The sequence below is a fragment of the Rana temporaria genome, chromosome 8 (assembly GCF_905171775.1).
Source record: "Rana temporaria chromosome 8, aRanTem1.1, whole genome shotgun sequence".
NCBI classification, from domain to species: domain Eukaryota; kingdom Metazoa; phylum Chordata; class Amphibia; order Anura; family Ranidae; genus Rana; species Rana temporaria.
Genome location: NC_053496.1, coordinates 180,546,004 through 180,570,862, shown reverse-complemented (window position 1 = coordinate 180,570,862; position 24,859 = coordinate 180,546,004). Strand labels below are relative to the sequence as shown.

Below are 24,859 nucleotides of genomic sequence, written 5' to 3'. Positions count from 1 at the left end.
GTGCGCAGGTGATCGCGGACATATGTGTGCAGATGATCATTGGGACATGTGATTTTACTGTTACATATGTGTGGGGGACAGGTGTTTTTACTGTGTGGGGACATTGTGTGTTACTAGGTTGGTGATCAGTGTGTAAAAATCAGGTCATACACACTGATCCCTGCCGGCTGCAGCGATCCGCTCTCCTCACCGACAACTTATGTGTAAGGAGAGGAGTGCCGATCGCCTAGCAACCGACTCTCTGTTTGGCCATCCACAACCGTCATGTGATGTAATCACAAAGCCCTCCTGCCGATCTGAGATGCGCCGTGTCCGGGTAGGGTGACCACGTGTCCCGGATTGCCCTTGGGACAGTCCCGCATTTTGCAGGTCTGTCCCAGGCACCTTCATCCTTCATTCCAGGAGAATACAGTGTCCCGGAATGAAACTGACGCAGCCAACCCCCCCCCCCGGCCAATCTTATGCCCGCAAAAAAGGCTGCCACATCACAGCTTTACTCACTGACAGTACTTGTCCTGGACGGGAATCCCTGGAGGAGCACAATCCCTGCCCCCTGCTTGTGATTGGAGAAATCATAAATCCCGCCTCTTGTGTCCAATTACTGTGCTGTGATTCGATTCGTTACAGCACAAGCTGATTTTTGGGAAGGGGGGTGTCCCTGAATAGTATTATGGAAATGTGGTCACCTTATGTCCGGGTGACACAAGCGCATCAGGATCGCGCCGCTGCATGGGCGCGCGCGATCCCCCTCCTTTTGAGGGACGTTCCTGAACGTCCACTCAGAAGGAGAGAGTGCCCACCCGGCTGTACATATGCAGTGGCCGGGTGGAAAGTGTACAGCGCCCACCTGTTAGTGTTGCCACCTCATCCCTTTAAACCCGAACACATATGAATTACACAGGTTCTGTGGCTGATTAAGGTGGTAATTAAACTCACTTGGTGCCTTATCTGCATTAAATTAACCTCAGAAACTGTGTAATTTATATGTGTTAGGGTTTAAAGGGATGAGGTTGCAACCCTGGACTCATCTTGCATTACACCCACCATGCCTGGTAACCCACTCTACCCTGAAGGATGTCAGCTCAGTTGTCCTTAACTCTGGAGGTCATCATTGGGCTTCAGGGGCCACCATGACTTAGCTATGAGGAGAGATTAGAGGTGTAGCAAAGCTCCTCCATGTTTCTCAAATCCTGTATGGTCAGTAATAAGTGTCATATGCTGGTTCACCTTATTCTACATATTAAAGTACACCATTAACATTTACAGTGAGACATTTGTAAGGAGCCCAGACTTCACATGTTTGGTTGAAATAACCATAAACGTGTATAGTGGTGGTGAATCATCTAAAAATACATAAAGTTAAAATATGGTATCTATTTTTTTTGGAGGATTGCTGGAACATTAGAAAAAAAAGGGGAAAGGGAGGTGGTCACAAACCTCGGGATTTTTAAGGAGGAGGCACAGTGTAACACAGGGCAAATCTGGCTTACTCCCCCAGGACAGGAAGATCAAGAGAACAAGGCCACATGAAATGCTGCCACTGTGCCTATCAAATGCTGCCACTGTGCCCATCAAATGCTGCCACTGTGCCTATCAAACGCAGCCACTGTGCCCATAAATCGCAGCCACTGTGCCATCAAATGCAGCCACTGTGCCCATAAATCGCAGCCACTGTGCCCATCAAACACAGCCACTGTGCCCATCAAACGCTGCCACTGTGCCCATCAAATGCTGCCACTGTGCCCATCAAATGCCGCCACTGTGCCCATCAAATGCCGCCACTGTGCCCTTCAAATACCACCACTGTTTCCATCAAAAGTTAACACTGTGACCCCCCCCCCCCCCCCCCGCCCACTTGACATCTGCCTGGCACTTACGCTATTTTGGTTTTGGTGGGGCAGCGGATGATGGCGGCGAGCTGTGTCCTCCATGCGTCTCCTTCTGATTGGCTGAAACGACAGGCGCTGTGATTGAACGCCTATCAGGTGACGGGTAACACACCCATGCTTCCTGATCGGTGGAGAGGCGGTTCAGTGTTAAAACAGAGAATATTAATTCGCTGTTCTAACACACGTGGGTGAACTGTGAGCACAATGCTTGGTGCTCGCAGTTTACCTTTGTTGAAGCCTATTAGAGCCTATGGCTCTATTCAGGTGCTTCAAAAACACAGATGCCTGAATAGAAGGCGGCGGCCATGGATAGATTCATGCAATGCATGAATCTATCCATTATTCTCATAGGGGGTGGCTGGAGAGATGCACTGCCACTGCTCACTACGCTGTCTATCTCTGAATTCACTATTAAGTCAATACCCTTCTTACTAAACATTTTATCCCTCCGACACCTTCTGGCATGTTCCACATCCTATTAACTCAAACTGACCGTCAGCTAAACCCTCACCATTGCTGTTACCAATGACAATCCGTGACCTACATTTTCCAACAAAGTCAGCAATGCTCATACTGGTTGTTAGGGTTTGGCAGGGCCGTGGCTGCAGAGGAAATCCACACATCGGAGTAGGCATCTTCTGCGGCAATCTCACTGCACACCATCTTCTCTGGCACTTGACACCCCACCACCAACTGTCCTGATCCTCGATATTTGTTATATGAAAGGTTTTCTTCATTGTCAACAAAATGAACATTCAGTTCAAACACACCGGTGACATTTGGAAGCTCAACCAATACCAATTTGTTTTTCCATGCACCGTTTGGTGAGACGTGGTTATTTAATGCAATGATCATATTTCTGTTGGCTTTTCATCCTGTCTTGGGCCTTCTGTCTCCTGAGGGATATTTGCTATTTAATATCTGGTTAGCATCCTCTTGGTCTGGAGCAGCAGATATAGGCCCGGATTCACAAAGCACTTACGCCGACGTATATCAAGTTACGCCGACGTAAGTGCAAATGTGCGCCGTCGTATCTGTGCGCCGGACCCACAAAGTAAGATATGCCTAAAAACAGGCTTCATCCCGCCGACGTAACTTGCCTACACCGGCGTAGGGTGGGCGCACATTTACGCTGGACGCATGGTGGCGCTGCCATTGATTAGCCATTCAAATATGCAAATGAGGAAAATACGGCGATTCACGAACCTGCACGCGCCTGACGCAGGCTACGAGAGGTGCACGTAAGTTGTACGTCCGGCGTAAAGTTAAGCCCCATAAAGGAGGTGTAACTCAGCAGCAGACATGTAAAGGTCTGCATCAGGGAACACAAGCCGGCGTATTTAATGTTGGACGTGTGTAGGTTACGTTCATGGCGTATAAAGTGATCCGGCGTATCTTAGGCAATTGTTCCGACGTGGTTGTGAGCATGCGCACGGGGATGCGTCCAAGTCACGACGCATGCGCAGTTCGTTAAACGTACTTGCCTGGCTCTCAAACCATCATTTGCATGGTGTCACGCCTCATTTGCATGGGTTTGCATGGGGCAAGCCCACTTCCACCTATGCCGGCCTGCTCCTTCGAAACCTACGCCACGCCGACGCAGCGTTGGGAGCACTGGCTTCCTGAATTCCATGCTTGCCTCTCTGCGCTGCGTCGGCGTAGCATACATTGATTTGCGCTACGGCAGCGTAATGTGCGCCCGTTCTCTGTGAATCTGGGCCATAGTTTCGGTCCCACTGTTGTACACAGAAAACTCCGGCATTGCAGATAATAAAAGTTTTGTCAAACCTTCCCAAATGTATTTTATCTGTGCTTTGGTTAAAGGTACTCTGTAGTACCAACTCATCTGATGGTGAAGACGTCTAAGTATCTGTTGGCTAAACATGAAACATATTTTCTGATTGATTTAACATAAAAGAGGAAAGGATCACAAAGCTGAGGGCAAATGGATGAATCCCAATGTAGACTGCAGTATTTATCTTCAACACAAGGTGGTGATGTCACTTGGAATAAACAGGAAGTGATGTAAACTGCAGACAGGAAGTGATGTAAGCTGCAGACAGGAAGTGATATGGCTACAGACAGGAAGTATTTTTTGGAGCAAAAATAGGAAGTTCCAGGTAAAAGAGTGGGAAGGAGGTAGAGAGGAGACATTGCTGGAACTGGCAGCAGAGAAGGTAATAATATTATATGTTATATTTACACCAGTAAACCCCCCCCCCCTGTCATGTCCGTCCTCTCCCTCCATAGTCACTGTGATGTCTGTTATGGTTTATAGTCCAGATACATTATGCACATATAGTGCCATTTATACAACAGTCTTTCAGGACTTCTGGTTTGTAGACCAGATACATCCTAAATATAGAACCATTTATCCAACTGTCCATCCAGAACCTCTGGTTTGTAGACCAGATACATCCTAAATATAGAACTAGGGTTGCCCTGATACTAGTATCGGTATCGGGACCGATACCGAGCATTTGTGCGAGTACTTGTACTCGCACAAATGCTCCCGATGCCTTAGCCGATACCTGGCAGAGTGGCGGACGGCGCGTCGAGCTGGCAGGGAGTGCAGAGTTCCAGGCGACCGGAGCCGTCGCATTCGGTTGCGGAAGTGACACTCCGTGTTGCCGTCAGAGACGCCCATCTTGGTACACCTGCACTCGGCCACAGTATGCCAGCAGCGGACATCTTGTTACACCCAGCTCATATAGTTTGATCTGGGTATAACAAGATGGCCGCTACCGCTGTTATGCGGCCGAGTGCAAGGAGTACCAGGATGGGCGTTGCAGGCAGCCTTCCCCATCAGTGCCCATAAATGTCACCTATCAGTGCCCCCCAGCCGTCATTGCCACCTGCCAGTGCCCCCCAGCCGTCTATCAGTTCTGCAGATCAGTGCCACCTAATCCTATCAGTGCCACCTAATCTTTATTGTGCTTTGAGAAACTGTCACATGACATTTAAAAAAAAGTATCGGTAATCGGTATCGACGAGTACTTGAAAAAAAGGTATCGGTACTTATACTCGGTCTTAATAAAGTGGAATCGGGACAACCCTATATAGAACCATTTATCCAACTGTCCATCCAGAGCCTCTGGTTTATAGACCAGATACATCCTAAATATAGAACCATTTATCCAACTGTCCATCCAGAGCCTCTGGTTTATAGACCGGATACATCCTAAATATAGAACCATTTATCCAACTGTGCATCCAGAGCCTCTGGTTTATTGACCAGATACATCCTAAATATAGAACCATTTATCCAACTGTCCATCCAGAGCCTCTGGTTTATAGACCAGATACATCCTAAATATAGAACCATTTATCCAACTGTCCATCCAGAGCCTCTGGTTTATAGACCGGATACATCCTAAATATAGAGCCATTTATCCAACTGTCCATCCAGAGCCTCTGGTTTATAGACCGGATACATCCTAAATATAGAGCCATTTATCCAACTGTCCATCCAGAGCCTCTGGTTTATACACCAGATACATCCTAATTATATCTCCTGATTTTTCTTAGGTATCGGGTTGCCATTGTCTATTTCTCCATGGAGGAGTGGGAGTATTTAGAAGGACATAAGGATCTCTACAAGGACGTCATGATGGAGAATCAGCCGCCCCTCACATCACCGGGTAAGAGGAGACTTTATTGTAAAGGAGAGAGCAGTACGGAGGCTCCACCTAGATCCCCCATCATCTGATAAACACATAGAAACAATGTATTCAGTCAGTGTGTGTGTTTCCTACAGATGGATCCAGTAATGGGAACCCACCAGAGAGATGTCCCTGTCCTGTGTATTCCCGGGATTCCACACAGGAAGATCACACCATCCCTCACCATCATCAGGTAGGTCGGACTGAGCATGTAGACCTAAATATATATTTGCGGTATGGGGTAACATTCCTATATGTCATCTCTTGCTCCTTTTTACAAATGTATTCTTTCATCTTTGGGGTTTAGGGTGAAAAACTAAAAGGCATCAAAGTTGAGGTTAAAGAGGAAGAAGAAGAGAGGTTGGTGAGTGGAGATCAGCAGTCTATGGAGGTGGGTTGTCCTCTGTATTCCCAGAATTCTACATGGGAAGGTCACCACTATACAGAGAATGATCAGGTAGATGGGACAGAGTGAAAAACTAAAAAATAATTATATGAGTGGACATTCTTCTGTGTCAGCTCTTATTATTGGCAGCAGTGTTTCCAGATGTTATATTTTATCATCTCTGGAATTTAGAGTGAAGAACGGAAAGACATCAAGGTTGAGGATAAAGAGGAAGAAGAAGAGAGGTTGGTGAGTGGAGATCAGCAGTCTATGGAGGAGGGGGAGATGATTATGGAAAGTAAACAGGAGGAATCTTCTCTACATAAGGACACAAGTAAGTCATAAAACACTGAATGCAGAAAGTTCACATTCTACTTATCTAAGCATAAGGCATGTAGTTGCCTGTAAGAAGAAGACTTCGCTGGAAACAAACCTAATAATGATGGCAGCAACTCAAAGTGAAATACACACAGAAAACAATAAATAAAAAATTAGCTGCGCTCTTAAAGTAACATGTTAGCCGGATAAGCAAACATAAACCAAAATATATGAATAAAACCGTCCCAAACAGGGAAAACATATAACTTATGTAAAGTCCTCCAATAGACATTGAAAGCTTTAAGGATTCTTCCAACGGGGAGCGGACCAAGCAGGCAAAAGTTCAGTGATAATCTTCACACTTTTTATTCACATATTTTGGTTCATGTTTGCTTATCCGGCTAACATGTTACTTTAAGAGCGCAGCTCATTTTTTATTTAATGTAGTTACATGGACTGAAATAAACCATATGTCCACTGAGTAAAAAACAAAATAACAGTTGATCCAGGGGAGGACAGAAAAGCCACAAAAAGATACTGTATATACTCGAGTATAAGCCGAGTTTTTCAGCACAATTTTTTTGTGCTGAAAATGCCCCCCTTGGCTTATACTCAAGTCACCTTTTTGCGCCTGATCTTCTGGATTTTGGGGATCCGGTACCGGCCGGCCATAGCTCCCCTGGACCCCTGGCATTAATGTAGCCCCACTTTTCCTCTACAAGTGTGCAAAGTGTGTTGTCCGGGGGACCTACGGCCGTAGAGTACCAAAGCCGGGCACCCCTTCCATACACTCCCATGTTAAACGGTCATTTATCCGGTCATTTTGGGGACCCGGTAGCGGTCGGTCGTAGGTTCCCTGGACCCGGAACTTGGCACACATGTAGCCCCATTTCTCATCTACAATGTGCAAAATGTGTTGCCTGGGGGACCTACGGCTGGGGAGTACGGATTTTTCAAACCTGGGCACCCCTTCCATAGACTCCCATGTTAAACGTCAGTCTAGTCATGGACACAGTGAGGCGCAGTGAAACATGCACATGGACACAGTGAGGCATGCAGATGGACACCCTAGGCTTATACTCGAGTCAATACGTTTTCCCAGTTTTTTGTGGTAAAATTAGGTGCCTCGGCTTATATTCGGGTCAGCTTATACTTGAGTATATACGGTAAGTTATTTGTTCCAAAAGACATATAGTTCCCCAGGTCAACATTCTACAATAATTCTTACAAACTATAGAAGCTCATTTAGTCTGCTTGAACAAGTTCCTGTGGAAGACTATGAAAGGTCCATATAGGTATGTATTTACGAATATGTATATATGCATGTGTATATAACTATGGAATGTTAAGCCTCATACACACGATCGGACTTCCATCGGACGTTTCCGTGGATTTTTGTCCGAAGGGGCGTTGGCCGTGAACTTGTTCTGCATACACACGGCAGAACTTTTTCGGCCAACATTGACCAAATCACGTGGTTTTTCAGCTCTTTACCGCCACCCTATGGGCAACTTCTGCTATTGTTGTCTGATGTTTTTTTTTTTTTAATCAGAAAAAAGATTTATTGTGCCAACAAAATAATTTACAGAGTTCAAATTACAGATCCCACTCAAAAGAGCAGCATTCAATACAACTGAGAAGTAAGAACAATGCGAGCATAGAAAATGATGCCTCGGCACCGTTGTCTGATGTTTAGCATTGGTTCTGAGCATGCGTGTTTGTACTTTTGGATTTTAGTCCGATGGACTTGTGTACACACGATCGGATGATCCTCCATCTGACATTTGTTTTGTCGGAAAGTTTTGAGAGCATGCACAGTGAACATTTGTCCGTTGAAAAACCGAAAACAATTGTCCGATGGAGCGTACAGACGCTCGGATTGTCCCATAAAACACGTCCTTCGGACCGTTGTTGTCGAAAAGTCCGATTGTATGTATGGGCTTTTAAGCCTACTGACTTCTGAATACAAGATGTATGAGAACAGATATGACTTCTATTAAATATTGCTTTCCAGCAGATGGACGGTGTTTCTGGAATATAAATCCATCGGAGGGACATCTTATTATATCTCCAGATTGTAAGGCAGAAGACACCGACATTCCACAATATTCTCCCAAAGTCACCTCTGATTGGTTGGTTAGATCATCAGATCCTTCCAATCCTGAGGAATCTTCTGATAAATCCCATACTATGACTTCAGATGTCCATCCAAGTTCTCACAGTGCTGACAGATCACCAGATCCATCCAATCCCCAGACATCTTGTTCAAGCCATAAGAAGGTTCACACAGGAGAGCGTTCATTCTCATGTTCAGAGTGCGGGAAATCTTTCACTAAAAACAAAAACCTTCTTAGGCACCAGAAAATTCACACTGTTGCGCGTCCCTATCTATGTTTAGAGTGCAGGAAATCTTTCACTACAAACAAAATCCTCCTTATGCACCAGATAATTCACACTGGTGAGCGTCCCTATCCATGTCCAGAGTGCGGGAAATCTTTCACTACAAACAAAAGCCTTCTTATGCACCAGAGAATTCACACCGGTGAACGTTCCTATCCATGTTCAGAGTGCGGGAAATGTTACACTGCAAACAAAAACCTTCTTAGGCACCAGAGAATTCACACGGGTGAGCATCCCCATCTGTGTTAGGAGTGCGGGAAATGTTTCTATCAGAAACGCCAACTTATTGCACACCAGAGTATCCACACAGGTGGGCGTCCATTTTCATGTCCAGCGTGCGAGAAAGGTTTCTTTCGGAAAGCAGCCCTGGTTTCCCATCAAAGAATTCACACGGGTGAGTGTCCTTTCTCTTGTTCAGAGTGCAGGAAATGTTTCCTTAAAAAAGAAAGACTTATTGTACACCACAGAACTCACACAGGTGAGCGTCCTTATTCATGTTCAGAGTGCGGGAAATCTTTAATTGAAAAGGGACATCTTACTGAACACCAGAGAATTCACACCAGAGAGCGTCCTTTCTCTTGTTTGGAGTGCGGGAAAGGTTTCTTTAAAAAAAAAAAGATTTATTGTACACCAGAGAAATCACACTGGCAATCCTCCTTTCTCTTGTTCAGAGTGCGGGAAAGGTTTCAATCAGGAAGAAGCACTTGCTGAACATCAGAGAATTCACACAGGTGAGCGTCCTTATCTATGTTCAGAGTGCGGGAAATCCTTCATTCATAAAAAAGGCCTTGTTCAACACCTGAGAATTCATACAGGTTAGGATCTTTCACTCAGGAAGGAGCACTCGTTGATCAGAGAAGTCACACAGCTGAGCACCCTTATGCATATTCCAGAGTGTGGGAAATCTTTCATTTATAAAGAAGACCTTGTTAAACACCGGAGAATTCACAATGGTGAATTTCTCCTCTACCACTAGGTGGCCGGGTACTTGGTGGTACTGGATTTGAGCAGTGTTGCTCATCTTACTTTAAAAAAAGTAATTAGTTACAGTTACAAATTACTTCTCCGAAAAAGTAATTGTGTTAGTGACTCAGTTACTACATTGAAAAAGTAATTAGTTACTCAGCAAAGTAACTGTGACTTTTTTTTTTAATATTCTTTAAAAAAAACAAAAAAAAAACAACAATGGAAGGTGAGAAATCTGCTTATGTTGGTTCAGAACAACACATAACCAGGACCTGGTGGACTTTGGGTTAGAAGACTGTTGCTGAGAGCCATAAAAAAATTGCAACTTTCAAGCCCTTTTTGAGTGCGACCAATGATTTTATACTTATAATTAAATGTAAAGTTTTTAAATTGCACTAGATCTGTGTGATTCTTTCTCTTTCTTCTCACCTTGCTATTGCTTTGGATAATCCCAGTCTGCTGGTCTGAAGCAGGAGGATCTCCCTGCAATCTCAGATTTCTGTAAACTCTAAAGCGGGGGTTCACCCTAAAAACAAATTTCTAACATTAGAGCCAGCATACTAAGGACATTTACAGTATGCAGGTTTTTTTTTTTTTTCTCTCTGTACATACCGTTATATTCAAATTTTGTCCAGGGCTTCCGGGTTCTGATGACTGTGGGACTGGGCGTTCCTATCCCTGCCTCAGGGTCCTGATGACTGCGGGACTGGGCGTTCCTATCCCTGCCTCAGGGTTCTGATGACTGCCGGACTGGGCGTTCCTATCCCTGCCTCAGGGTCCTGATGACTGCGGGACTGGGCGTTCCTATCCCTGCCTCAGGGTTCTGATGACTGCGGGACTGGGCGTTCCTATCCCTGCCTCAGGGTTCTGATAACGGCGGGACTGGGCGTTCCTATCCCTGCCTCAGGGTTCTGATAACTGCGGGACTGGGCGTTCTATCCCTGCCTCAGGGTTCCGATGACTCCGGGACTAGGCGTTCCTATCCCTGCCTCAGGGTTCTGATGACTGCGGGACTGGGCGTTCCTATCCCTGCCTCAGGGTTCTGATGACTGCGGGACTGGGCGTTCCTATCCCTGCCTCAGGGTTCTGATGACTGCGGGACTGGGTGTTCCTATCCCTGCCTCAGGGTTCTGATGACTGCGGGACTGGGCATTCCTATCCGTGCCTCAGGGTTCTGATAACTGCGGGACTGGGCGTTCCTATCTATGCCTCAGGGTTCTGATAACTGCGGGACTGGGCGTTCCTATCCCTGCCTCAGGGTTCTGATAACTGCGGGACTGGGCGTTCCTATCTTTGCCTCAGGGTTCTGATAACTGCGGGACTGGGCGTTCCTATCCCTGCCTCAGGGTTCTGATAACTGCGGGACTGGGCGTTCCTATCCCTGCCTCAGGGTTCTGATAACTGCGGGACTGGGCGTTCCTATCCCTGCCTCAGGGTTCTGATGACTGCCGGACTGGGCGTTCCTATCCCTGCCTCAGGGTTCTGATGACTGCGGGAATGGGCGTTCCTATCCCTGCCTCAGGGTTCTGATGACTGCCGGACTGGGCGTTCCTATCCCTGCCTCAGGGTTCTGATGACTGCGGGACTGGGCGTTCCTATCCCTGCCTCAGGGTTCTGATGACTCCGGGACTGGGCGTTCCTATCCCTGCCTCAGGGTTCTGATGACTGCGGGACTCGTCGTTCCTATCCCTGCCTCAGGGTTCTGATGACTGCGGGACTCGGCGTTCCTATCCCTGCCTCAGGGTTCTGATAACTGCGGGACTGGGCGTTCCTATCCCTGCCTCAGGGTTCTGATAACTGCGGGACTGGGTGTTCCTATCCCTGCCTCAGGGTTCTGATGACTGCGGGACTAGGCGTTCCTATCCCTGCCTCAGGGTTCTGATGACTGCGGGACTGGCCGTTCCTATCCCTGCCTCAGGGTTCTGATGACTGCGGGACTGGGTGTTCCTATCCCTGCCTCAGGGTTCTGATGACTGCGGGACTGGGTGTTCCTATCCCTGCCTCAGGGTTCTGATGACTGCGGGACTGGGCGTTCCAATCCTTGCCTCAGGGTTCTGATGACTGCGGGACTGGACGTTCCTATCCCTGCCTCAGGGTTCTGATGACTGCGGGACTGGGCATTCTATCCCTGCCTCAGGGTTCTGATGACTGCGGGACTGGGCGTTCCTATCCTTGCCTCAGGGTTCTGATGACTCCGGGACTGGGCGTCCCTATCCCTGCCTCAGGGTTCTGATGACTGCGGGACTGGGCGTTCCTATCCCTGGGTTAGATGATTGACGGCTTGTGAAACAGTTCCCCTGTCGCACAACGCGCGTCACCAGATTTCCGGAAATAGCCCAGCTGCGAGTTGGCGCTATACGGCGCCTGCGCACGCCGTGTAGAGCTGACTGTAAATCTCACAAGGATGGATTCTCCTGCAGCCACACAGAGCTCCGGCGGGGGGCCCCTTGGTGAGTGCTAAACCTCCTTCTACCCCTGAGGTTGGTGCAGGGGCAATCATCAAGCCCATACTGAAGGCTATCACTGCCAGTAAGGTGTAATTAATGGTCAGGATTGACCACTTGGCTCGGAGATCAGGAGATATGAAAAACCCCTTGAGTAAATGCTACTCCCACCTTTCCAGAACCCATACATCCTCAGCCAGAATAGATCTGGCTTTTGTCAACTTGGCTTTCCTGACAATGGTGGGGGATGTTTCCTATTTGGCTGAGGGGGTTTCTGATCATACCCTACTGTCGGTAGATCTGGCTGTTCCTAGTGAAGCTGGTAGGGGCACTTGGCGGATGGCTACAGGTAGAACAGGTCTCCACACAATTGAGGGAGGCTATTTCTGCTTACTGGCCTGTTAACGGGGATTCTACCGGGTCTCCGACGGTCTTGGATGCTTCTAAAGTAGTGCTTAGGGGGGACTGTATTTCAGCCATCAAGACGGCTCATAAGGATCATAATAGCTTGGTGGCAGAAATTCAGAATGGGGTATGAGAAGTGTGCGGAGGAACACGCTGCATCTTCAACAGATGAAACCTTTGCCTCGCTCTTGGAGGCCAGGCGACTTCTATCAGTACACTTCTCGGACCTGGCCCATACTGAATATAGACACAAGGCTGAGTCTCTCTTCATGCAGAGTGACAAAAATGGCAAGTTTGAAAACATTGTGCTATTGTTTAGATTGAAATTACTTGAAACGAATAGGTTGCCCTATTCGCAATATATTTCAATGAGTCCCAGTTAAAAAAGATGAAGAAAATCGATCAATGTCTTATATTCAAACAAAGGACCCATCAGATGGTGGTCTGGTGGCTGAAAATACTGTTCTCCTTCAGATACAATAGTGACATCAAACCAAAAGGAACCATAGAACAGTGAAGAGATAGAAAGAAAATCCTCCACCTTCCAAACAAACTGCCTCTTACCAAAAGGGAAGATCCTAACCAGAGATCTTCTGTTGGCGTGTGGCTTTCTACCCAGCCTAGGGGTCTATGCAGCAAGATATCCGGTATCCGATAGATCTCCCACCGTTTACAGATGATCAATAGTGATTATAACCAAGGTGAGGAAGGAAAGAAGGCTGACATAGCGTAATCCAGTAAAACAATTTAATATAAAAAAGGGTTTAAAATCGCACTTACAATAAGTAGCCACGATTACTCTGCTGGAAACTGAGGCTGCTATTAGCTCCTTTCTCCCTCAAAAGGTGCCGGGACCGGAGGGGCTCCCTGATAGAGTTGTATCGGACCTTTAGGAAACAGGTAACTCCCATACTATGTACGCTTTTTGCATACAGTCTGGACCATCAGGTTCTCCCTCCCTCCATGTTGGAGGCCATATGGTATTAGTGCCAAAGACCCCAATGTCTGCTCCTGGTGTAGACAGATTGCACTTTAAATGCTGACCTTAAAATTCTTACTAAAATTCAAGCCACAAGACTAGCCAAGATCCTTCCCTCCCTAATAAATGTAGATCAGACTGGATTTGTGCCTGAAAAATCCACAGACACAAACCTCCATAGGCTTTTCATGCACCTTCGACTACCGTGTGCTGACCAGTCCACAAGGGTTCTAGTGTCGACTGACATTCAGTCCTGGGAAAAATGGGCTTATGTCCACGATTTTGTAAATGGGTGGCACTGTTATATAGTTCTCCCCAGGCAGCAAACAGACTTGGATTCTAAGTTTCTCCCTTTTTTCACATAGATAGAGGCACCCGACAGGGCTGCCCGTTGTCACCAATCCTCTTTGCCATTGTGATGGAACCCCTAGCAATAGCACTACGATCCTCTTCGGAGGTACAGCTGATTCAGGTCTGAACAATCAAGGAATGTCTTGCGCCCTACGGGCTGCATTTGCTATATTTGATACATTTATGACCTACTTCAGTTTGAGAGTAAATTGGACTAAGTCCTCCATTTTGTTGTTGGATGTTGGGGCAAGGGCGGCGGCAGATCCTTCCCTCCCCTTAAAATGGGAGTCCAAGTTAACATATCTTGGAGTCCAGATTACAGCATATGTGAAAGATTAGATAGCTCTAAACCTGACACCGCTGATCCCATATTGAGGCAGAGAATCCTGGCCTGGAAAAATCTTCCCCTGTCCTTGATAGGGAAAATTAACCTCATTAAAATTAAGATACTTCCGGTTATCGTTTACTTTTTACGGCATGCACCAGCGCGGGTCCCTAAATCCTATTTTAAGAAAATAAACAGCCTGGTACTTTCCTTAGGTCCCCCTCACCCCCTCGTGTGAGTCTCAGGGTGCTTCAGGAATCTTGGGGCCAAGAGGGGTTGGCCTAGCCAGATTGGCATAAGTACTACCTTGCGGGTGAAGTGGTCTTTGCGCGCCGTTGCTTCTTAGCAACGATGGTGACTCAAAATATGCAAAAAATTAAGAATGCACCAAAAAGAGACTGTCGCTTTATACAAAATAAAATATATAGGATGCAGTTCCAAAAACTTCCACAAGGTGGTGATCTCACTTATTGTTCGGGGTACACCGAGCAGCGAGATGATACCAAACACTACAGACAGGAAGTTCCAGGTCAAAGGTCAGTTTGGAGAAGGAGGAGAGAGAGGAGATGTTAGAGCTGGCAGAGGAGGTAATAACATATTATTTTATATTTACACCCAGTTATCCCCGTCATGTCCGTCCTCTTCCACCATAGTCACTGTGATGTCTATTTATAGTACATCTCCAACCTAAATATAGAACCATTTACCCAACTGTCCACCCAGACCCTTTGGTTTATAGACCGGATTAGGGTTGCCACCTCCTCAAACACGTATTAATTACACAGGTTCTGTGGCTGATTACGGTGGTAATTAAACTTACTTGGTGCCTTATTTGTATTAAATTAGCCTCAGAACATTTATGTGTTTGGGTTTAAAGGGATGAGGTGGCAACCCTAGACCTGATACATCCTAAATATAGAGCCATGTATCCAACTGTCCATCCAGAGCCTCTGGTTTATAGTCCCGATACATTCTAAATATAGAACCATTTATCCAACTGTTCATCCAGAGCCTCTGATTTATAGACCGGATACATCCTAAATATATCTCCTGATTTTTGTAGGGTGCCAGGAGGTCACGGTCTATTTCTGCAAGGAGGAGTGGGAGTATTTAGAAGGACACAAGGATCTCTACAAGGACGTCATGATGGAGAATCAGCCGCCCCTCACATCACCGGGTAAGAGGGGACTTTATTGTAAAGGAGAGAGCAGTACGAAGGCTCCACCTAGATCCCCCATCATCTGATAAACACATAGAAACAATGTATTCAGTCAGTGTGTGTGTTTCCTACAGATGTATCCAGTAATGGGAACCCACCAGAGAGATGTCCCCATCCTTTGTATTCCCGGGACCCCACACAAGAAGATCACACCATCCCCCAGCATGATCAGGTAGGTGGGACTGAGCATGTAGACCTAAAAATATATTTGCGGTATGGGCTAACATTCCTATATGTCATCTCTTGCTCCTTTTTACAAATGTATTCTTTCATCTTTGGGGTTTAGGGTGCAAAACTAAAAGGCATTAAAGTTGAGGTTAAAGAGGAAGAAGAAGAGAGGTTGGTGAGTGGAGATCAGCAGTCTATGGAGGAGGGTTGTCCTCTGTATTCCCAGAATTCTACATGGAAAGATCACCACTATACAGAGAATGATCAGGTACTGTAGATGGGACTGGGCGAAAAACTCAAAAATAATTCTATGAGTGGACATTCTTCTGTGTCATCTCTTATTATTGGCAGCAGTGTTTCCAGATGTTATATTTTATCATTTCTGGAATTTAGGATGAAGAACGGAAAGACATCAAAGTTGAGCATAAAGAGGAAGAAGAAGAGAGGTTGGTGAGTGGAGATCAGCAGTCTATGGAGGAGGGGGAGATGATTATGGAAAGTAAACAGGAGGAATTCTCTCTACATATCGACACAAGTAAGTCATAAACACTAAATGAAGAAAGTTCACTGTAACAAAACTTCCCAAACTCCGCTTGAGTTCTTTCACCATATATCGATTCCTCCAGTTTGGACCTTCAGATATCAGATGATACAGCACATATATTGTAACTAAGAACCAGACGAGACTAGCTTAGTTACACAGCTTTAACTTGAACTGTTTATTGAAAACACACATCTCCATTCCTCAATATAACGTCATGTTCCCAACAAATGAGGAAGAGATACTGTACACCATATGAAAGGTCCATCTCCATTCCCCAATATAACGTCATGTTCCCAACAAATGAGGAGGAGATACTGTACACCATATGAAAGGTCCATTTCCATTCCTCTATATAACGTCATGTTCCCAACAAATGAGGAGGAGATACTGTACACCATATAAAAGGTCCATCTCCATTCCTCAATATAACGTCATGTTCCCAACAAATGAGGAGGAGATACTGTACACCATATGAAAGGTCCATTTCCATTCCTCTATATAACGTCATGTTCCCAACAAATGAGGAGGAGATACTGTACACCACGTAAAAGTCTTTGGGAGAATGAACTTTCAATAACTCCACCTTATGCGTTATGTCTTACTATATAATCCTATATGTGTATATATATATATGTATATATAGGTTCCATTAAAAGGTACTGTATTATATTATACAATTCTGTCTAATTATTTTTAGACATGTGCACACTGAAATATTTTGTTTCTGAAATTAATTTTTATTTATTTTATTTCGTTAAAAAATGCATTTGTCCGAAAATCCGAATTAATTAAGGTGGAATCTGTCATTGAAGGCTTATGGTGTCTGTCGAATGTTCTAAGAAGATTCGACGGAGCAGCTAAACTGTACGACGCCGCAATCGTACATTTCCAGTCAAATGATCCCCCTACAAGCTATAGAAGAATTCTAATGTTGTATGACTAGTAATAATTATATTTATAAATTATTATTACTACTAATTCAACCAACATTTGAATTCTTCTATAGCTTATGGGCCGAGTATTTGACCGGAAATGTACGGTTGCGGCGTCGTACAGTTTAAGCTGCTTATCGAATCTTCTTAGAACTTTCGACAGACACCATAAGCCTTCAATGACAGATTCAACATTTGTATGTTTTTCGCTGATTCCTTGAATCTTCGCCGTTCATGTCGAATGGTCTACCCCAACACTGTTTCTATGTTGAATCTTTTCTCTCTATGTAGAATAATCTTGGACTAATAGAGTTAAGGTTAGGCACATTCGACCGCAGATTCGATAGACACAGATCGCTATTGTCAGCGTCATGTCGAATCTCCTATCTATATCGAACTGTTGTAGCAACGAAAATTAAAATAAACAATTTTATTTAGTGCTCTGGAAATTAAAGATTAATTCCTCGATTAATCGTAAATATTTTTTGATCGATCAAACTTCTTTTGATCGGTACTAGTGGGGCAACGGATCGTAAATGATCCGTGATCCGAGCGGGTCAACATATGCGGATCGGCACACCATGTGATCCACGGAGCTCCGCTACTGCCTCAGCTATAGGAAAGGCCGCGGCTTCGGCCTAGCTCCCGGAGCGGCGGCCATCTTGATCCACCCGATGGCAGCCTAGGTGAGCCTAGAGCAGCGCGCTGATGTCATCACCCAGCCTCTAATGCTCGTGTTCGGCCGGCTTCTCTGGGAAGACTAAGCAAGCACTAATCTTCCTATACAGTGGGGGAGATGTGGACCATATTACAGTGGGGGAGATGTCTGTGGATATTACAGTGGGGGAGATGTCTGTGGATATTACAGTGGGGGAGATGTGGATATTACAGTGGGGGAGGTGTCTGTGGATATTACAGTAGGGGAGATGTGGAAATTACAGTGGGGGAGATGTCTGTGGATATTACAGTGGGGGAGATGTCTGTGGATATTACAGTGGGGGAAGATTGTGGATATTACAGTGGGGAGATGTCTGTGGATATTACAGTGGGGGAGGTGTGGATATTACAGTGGGGGAGGTGTCTGTGGATATTACAGTAGGGGAGATGTGCAAATTACAGTGGGGGAGATGTCTATGGATATTACAGTGGGCGAGGTGTCTGTTGATATTACAGTGGGGAGATGTCTGTGGATATTACAGTGGGGGGAGATGTCTGTGGATATTACAGTGGGGAGATGTCTGTGGATATTATAGTGGGGGGAGATGTCTGTGGATATTACAGTGGGGGGGAGATGTCTGTGGATATTACAGTGGGGGGGAGATGTCTGTGGATATTACAGTGGGGGGGAGATGTCTGTGGATATTACAGTGGGGGGAGATGTCTGTGGATATTACAGTGGGGGGAGATGTCTGTGGATATTACAGTGGGGGGAGATGTCTGTGGATATTACAGTGGGGGGAGATGTCTGTGGATATTACAGAGGGGAGAGATGTCTGTGGATATTACAGTGGGGGGGAGATGTCTGTGGATATTACAGTGGGGGGGAGATGTCTGTGGATATTACAGTGGGGGGGGGGGGGAGATGTCTGGATATTACAGTGGGAGGGAGATGTCTGTGGATATTACAGTGGGAGAGATGTCTGTGGATATTACAGTGGGGGGAGATGTCTGTGGATATTACAGTGAGGGGGAGATGTCTGTGGATATTACAGTGGGGGGGGGGAGATGTCTGTGGATATTACAGTGGGGGGGGGGGTGTCTGTGGATATTACAGTGGGAGGGAGATGTCTGTGGATATTACAGTGGGAGGGAGATGTCTGTGGATATTACAGTGGGGGAGATGTCTGTGGATATTACAGTGGGGGGGGGGGATGTCTGTGGATATTACAGTGGGGAGATGTCTGTGGATATTACAGTGGGGGGAGATGTCTGTGGATATTACAGTGGGGGGGGGATGTCTGTGGATATTACAGTGGGGACTACATATGGTGGTGATCCGAAAAATGTATGTGCGTTATATTCAAAATTAGTCGATTAATCAAACACGGAAATTGGAATCAGTACCAGCCCTAATTTTTTTGTCGGATATTTTGGATTCTGCGCATTCGTCTGTTAAAACGATAACGAAAATACCCGAAATTCGGACAAAAACGCATTCAGACGAAAACGAATGCACACGACTAATTATTATTACATACATACACATCAGTGTTCTTCTTATCCAATGTATTTTAACAGTTTTAATGAGGGCACAAGTAGACCCAGTCAAACTTAATTAATGTACTGTACATAACTTTCCCATATTCCACATAATTATTTTAAACCACCCGTTGTAAGAAGTTTCATCACTTGTCCTCAAAGATTTTCTTATCTTAGGATATATTTCAAAATGTTCCTTTTCCAATTAGTGAACTTAAAGCGGGAGTTCACCCATTAAACAATTTTTTTAAACAATCCCCTTAGATTAATGCTCGTTTTGTCTAGGGGAATCGGCTAGTTGTTTTCGAGATGCATCTTCTCCGTCGCTTCCGGGTATGGGTCTTCGGGAGCGGGCGTTCCTTCTTGATTGACAGTCTTCCGAGAGGCTTCCGACGGTCGCATCCATCGCGTCACTAGTAGCCGAAAGAAGCCGAACGTCGGTGCGGCTCTATACTGCGCCTGCTCACCGTCGTTCGGCTTCTTTCGGAGAAACGTGACGCGATGGATGCGACCATCGGAAGCCTCTCGGAAGACTGTCAATCAAAATAGGAACGCCCAGTCCCGCAGCCCATACCCGGAAGCGGCAGAGAAGATGCATCTCGTAAACGGTAAGTACAGCTCTTATTTTAAAACAACTAGCCGATTCCCCTAGACAAAACGAGCATGAAGCTAAGGGGAAAAAGAGTCATGTACGGGTGAACCTCCGCTTTAAGATGAACTATCCTGATACACTTTCACCCAGTAAACTTGTCACGAAGCAGAGAGGTCATCTAAAGTTCAACACCATAGTTGGAGTTTTCCTTACCTAGATGATTACTCCGGAAATCCAACTACCATTTGTTGGTTAAATGGTTTAATTTTTTGTTTTTCGCATTTTCTTTCCCCCTTGTAGTATGTTTTCGCTCTCTGACCATCTTGCCCAGTGTATACATATGACTTCTGAATACAAGATGTATGAGAACAGATATGACTTCTATTAAATATTGCTTTCCAGCAGATGGACGGTGTTTCTGGAATATAAATCCATCGGAGGGACATCTTATTATATCTCCAGATTGTAAGGCAGAAGATACCGACATTCCACAATATTCTCCCAAAGTCACCTCGGATTGGTTGGTTAGATCATCAGATCCTTCCAATCCTGAGGAACCTTCTGAGAAATCCCATACTATGACATCAGATGTCCTTCCAAGTTCTCACAGTGCTGACAGATCACCAGATCCATCCAATCCCCAGACATCTTCTTCAAGCCATAAGAGGGTTCACACAGGGGAGCGTTCATTTTCATGTTCAGAGTGCGGGAAATCTTTCACTGAAAACAAAAACCTCCGTATGCACCAGAAAATTCACATGGGTGAACGTCCTTTCTCTTGTTCGGAGTGCGGGAAAGGTTTCCTTAAAAAAGAAAACCTTCTTAGACACCAGAGAATTCACACGGGTGAGCGTCCCTATCCATGTTCAGAGTGCGGGAAATGTTTCTCTCAGAAACAACAACTTGTTGTACACCAGAGAATTCACACAGGTGAGCGTCCCTTTTCATGTCCAGAGTGCAAGAAACGTTTCATTCGGAAAGCAGCCCTGGTTTCCCATCAGAGAATTCACACCGGTGAGCGTCCATTCTCTTGTTCAGAGTGCGGGAAAGGTTTCCTTAAAAGAGGAACCCTAATTGTACACCAGAGAATTCACACGGGTGAGCGCCCTTTCTCATGTTCAGAGTGCGGGAAAAGTTTCCCTAAAAAAGAAGCACTTAAAGTACATCTTAGCATTCACACAGGTAAGCGTCCTTTCTCTTGCTCAGAGTGCGGGAAAGGTTTCCCTAAAAAAGCAACCCTTATTATACACCACAGAACTCACACAGGTGAGCGTCCTTATTTATGTTTAGAGTGCGGGAAATGTTTCATTGAAAAAAAAAACCTTCTTAGACATCAGGTTATTCACACGGGTGAGCGTCCTTTTTCATGTTCAGAGTGCGGGAAAAGTTTTACCCGTAAAGGAGAGCTTGTTGAACACCTTAAAATTCACACGGGTGAGCGTCCTTTCCCTTGCTCAGTGTGCGGGAAACGTTTCCTTAAAAAAGGAAATCTTACCGAACACCAAAAAATTCACACAGGTGAGCGTCCTTTCCCTTGTTCGGAGTGCGAGAAAGGTTTCTTTAAAAAAGAAAGACTGATTGTACACCAGAGACATCACACAGGCGAGCGTCCTTATTCATGTTCAGAGTGCGGGAAATCTTTCGCTGAGGAAGGAGTACTTATTGAACATCAGAGAATTCACACAGGTGTGCGTCCTTATCCGTGTTCAGAGTGCGGGCAATCCTTCATTCATAAAAGAAGCCTTGTTAAACACCAGAGACTTCACACGGGTGAGCGTCCTTATTCATGTTCAGAGTGCGGGAAATGTTTCACTGCGAAAGAAAACCTTGTTAAACACCACAGGTTTCACACAGGTGAGCGTCCTTATCCATGTTCAGAGTGCGGGAAATGTTTCACTACGAAAGAAAACCTTGTTAAACACCAGAGACTTCACTCAGGTCCGGATCTTTCGCTCAGGGGGGAGCACTCGTTGAACATCAGAGAAGTCACACCAGTAAACGCCCTTATGCATGTCCAGAGTGCGGGAAATCTTTCTCTTATACAGGAGACTTTGTTAAACACCGGAGAATTCACACTGATGAGCATCCCTGTTCATGTTCAGAGTGCGGGAAATATTTCATTGTGAAAGGACACCTTGTGCAAGACCAGAAAATTCACACGGGCGAGCGTCGTCCTTCTTCGTGTTCAGAGTGCGGGAAATCTTTCATTGTGAAAGGACACCTTGTGCAACACCAGAAAATTCACACGGGCGAGCGTCGTCCTTCTTCTTCATGTTCAGCGTGCGGGAAATTTTTCAATCATAAAGGAAACCTTCTGAAACACCAGAGAAGACACACCGCAGAGTAGGCTCATTGCATTCAGAGTGCGGGAAATGGTTTACAGATCAAAAAAAAAATCGGAGACATCAGAGAGAACTCACCTGCTGATTCTTATGACAAATGTACGATGACTTTTCCAGGTGGGACTGTTGAGTCCATGGAACATCTGGAGATATTTCCTGTCTTGATTTTCCCCCAGATTCAACGTCAAGGTTAAACGATATTGAATTTGATGATATGTTGTTGGTCGCTTATATAAAGGTGATGTATGTTAATTATGGAAGAGGCTGTTCATTTTCCTTTTGTTAAAATAAAAATAAAGAAATTCAAAAAAGAAAAAATTGTTTTTCAAAGGGGTACATCCCGGCAAAACGAATATTCCATTTCTAGGTGGAGTTTGACGGAGCGAGTCTTCCCTTGTCTTCTTCTATTTCTTGGAGACTCTGATGATGGGACATACCAAGAGAACAAATGTTACCCTACGAGCCTCGGATTCTCCTAGGGAGGGGGTCAGATAGTCCCAAGTGGTGTACAAAGCACATCACAGTACATTGGGGGTGTAGTAAGAATGTTTTAGTTTTTTGGGGTGCAGTGTGATCGGTATAAACCCAGAAGGAATAAATGATAGGAACACGGATCTCATATGAAATAGTACTGAGCTAGTCCAATATTTACACCGACAGCACCATGAAAATTGCCCCATTGGTGGTCAGTTGAAGAAAAGCTCACATTTTCTGTCTTCCATAGAGACTTCCTATCTTCCATAAAGACTTCCTGTCTTGGTATGAGTGAGATCACCACCTTGTGGAGCTCAGAAGAACTGCAGCCTTGAGACACATCTCAGAATGAAGCCCTGTACACACGGCCCAGAATCTCGTCTGGAAAAAAAAAAACATTGGCCCAGATTCAGGTAGAAATTGCGCCTGCGTAACCATAGTTACGCAGCGCAATTGCTGACTTGCACCGGCGTAACGAGTTCTGATTCAGAGAACTCGTTACGCCGACTGCAGCCTAAAATCTGCATGGCATAAGGCTCTTATGCCACGCAGATTTTAGGCTGCATTCTAGCGATGACCACTAGGGGGCGCTCCCGTTGTGATCTGTGTATAGTATGCAAATTGCATACTAACACCGATTCACAACGTTGCGCGAGCCCTGCGTACGCAAATTACGTAGTTTGCGTACGTCGGGTTTCGCGTAAGGTTACACATCCTAATAGCAGGCGCAGCCAATGCTATAGGATACCCGGCGTTCCCGCGTCGCGACGTTCGAATTTTACGTTTGTTTGCGTAAGTGAATCGTGAATGGCGCTGGACGCCATTCACGTTCACTTTGAAGCAAATGACGTCATTTGCTGCAATGCACGTCGGGAAAGTTTCCCGACGGAGCATGCGCTGTACGCTCGGCGCGGGAGCGCGCCTAATTTAAATGATTTCCGCCCCCGGCAGGATCATTTACATTGCGCGCACTTACGCCGGGCAATTTTGCCGGCGCGCCCTCGCAATTTACGGAGCTACTGCTCCGTGAATCGAGGGCAGCGCAAATTATTTGCGGGGGCGTAGGGCAAAATCGTTGCCCTGTGCCTCCGCAAATAATGCGCAAGTCATACCTGAATCCGGGCCATTGTTTTTCCTGACGAGATTCTTGGCAAGAATCTCTTGCCGGCCGAGTGTACACACACTCCATTCAAAAGAACCGCCATTCTTTTGAATGGCAAGAACGCGGTGACTTCATCGACCACGACGAGCGTGCGCTCGTCACATTCGGTGACGTCGCCGCCATCTTGCTTCACCCTACCTATGCCTTGGAAGCTACCGCGCATGCGTCGAAGTCTCATCGAGCATGCGCGGGTTTCCATGGAGGCAGGTAAGCATACACATGCTTGGGTTTCTCGTCGGGAAAACACTGCCGAGAATCCCGACGAGAAAATAGAGAGCAGGTTCTCTATTTTGCTCGTTGAGATTCCTGCCAGTTTTCTTGATGAAAAACCCTACACACGAACGATTTTCTCGTCACGAGGCTTCAGATTCTCCTAGGGAGGGGGTCAGATAGTCCCAAGTGGTGTACAAAGCACATCACAGTACATTGGGGGTGTAGTAAGAATGTTTTAGTTTTTAAGGTTGCGGTGTGATGGGTATAAACCCAGAAGGAATAAATGATAGGAACACGGATCTCGTATGAAATAGTACTGAGCTAGTCCAATATTTACACCGACAGCACCATGAAAATTGCCCCATAGGTGGTCAGTTGGAGAAAAGCTCTTATCGGGCCTTTTTTTTTCTCTGAAAATAGGTGAAAGAACTCAACCACGACCGCCAAAATCCCCTCCTCCCTCACACACACATGCTCCATCAAATAGTGGGTGTGGCCACATTTCACAATGGGCGGATCTTAACCACTTCTGCCCCGGACTGTTTGGCTTCCCAAAGACCAGATCGCTTTTTTCCGATTCAGCACTGCGTCGCTTTAACTGACAATTGCGCGGTCGTGCGACGTGGCTCCCAAACAAAATTGGCGTCCCATTTTTTTCCCACAAATAGAGCTTTCTTTTGGTGGTATTTGATCACCTCTGCGGTTTTTATTTTTTGCGCTATAAACAAAAATAGAGCGACAATTTTGAAAAAAAAATGAATATTTTTTACTTTTTGCTATAATAAATATCCCCCAAAAATATATATAAAAAATGTTTTTTCCCTCAGTTTAGGCCGATACGTATTCTTCTGCGTATTTTTCGTAAACAAAAATCGCAATAAGCGTTTATT

The 24,859-nt window shown here is 45.6% G+C and overlaps 3 protein-coding genes across 3 annotated transcripts in view; all 3 read left to right on the top strand.

Moving 5' to 3' along the window:
* The first annotated feature begins 5,889 nt into the window (after positions 1-5,889).
* On the top strand, positions 5,890-9,279 carry LOC120910176 (zinc finger protein 2 homolog). The gene is made up of 4 exons (XM_040322059.1): positions 5,890-6,008; positions 6,129-6,270; positions 8,269-8,284; positions 8,348-9,279. Exons 1-4 carry the CDS (start codon positions 5,937-5,939, stop codon positions 8,901-8,903), a joined length of 786 nt encoding a protein of 261 aa, XP_040177993.1. The 5' UTR covers positions 5,890-5,936; the 3' UTR covers positions 8,904-9,279.
* Positions 9,280-14,604: 5,325 nt separating this feature from the next.
* LOC120910566 (zinc finger protein 268-like) overlaps positions 14,605-24,859 on the top strand; it is a 129,011-nt gene continuing 118,756 nt past the window's right edge. Inside the window, exons 1-3 of the mRNA XM_040322324.1 lie at positions 14,605-14,711; positions 15,188-15,301; positions 15,418-15,515. Of these exons, the coding sequence (XP_040178258.1) occupies positions 14,621-14,711; positions 15,188-15,301; positions 15,418-15,515 (303 nt within the window). The 5' untranslated portion in view covers positions 14,605-14,620. The remainder of the gene's footprint in view (positions 14,712-15,187; positions 15,302-15,417; positions 15,516-24,859) is intronic.
* LOC120910041 (gastrula zinc finger protein XlCGF26.1-like) lies at positions 19,891-22,163 on the top strand. Its single transcript, XM_040321891.1, has one exon. It carries the CDS (start codon positions 20,141-20,143, stop codon positions 21,902-21,904), a length of 1,764 nt encoding a protein of 587 aa, XP_040177825.1. The 5' UTR covers positions 19,891-20,140; the 3' UTR covers positions 21,905-22,163.

Bases quoted from the DNA above. Each gene is read 5' to 3' on its own strand.
- LOC120910176 (XM_040322059.1), top strand. From the start codon at position 5,937: ATGGAGGTGGGTTGTCCTCTGTATTCCCAGAATTCTACATGGGAAGGT. The intron at 6,009-6,128 runs GTAGATGGGACA...TCTGGAATTTAG, and splicing joins ACTATACAGAGAATGATCAG to AGTGAAGAACGGAAAGACAT.
- LOC120910041 (XM_040321891.1), top strand. From the start codon at position 20,141: ATGAGAACAGATATGACTTCTATTAAATATTGCTTTCCAGCAGATGGA.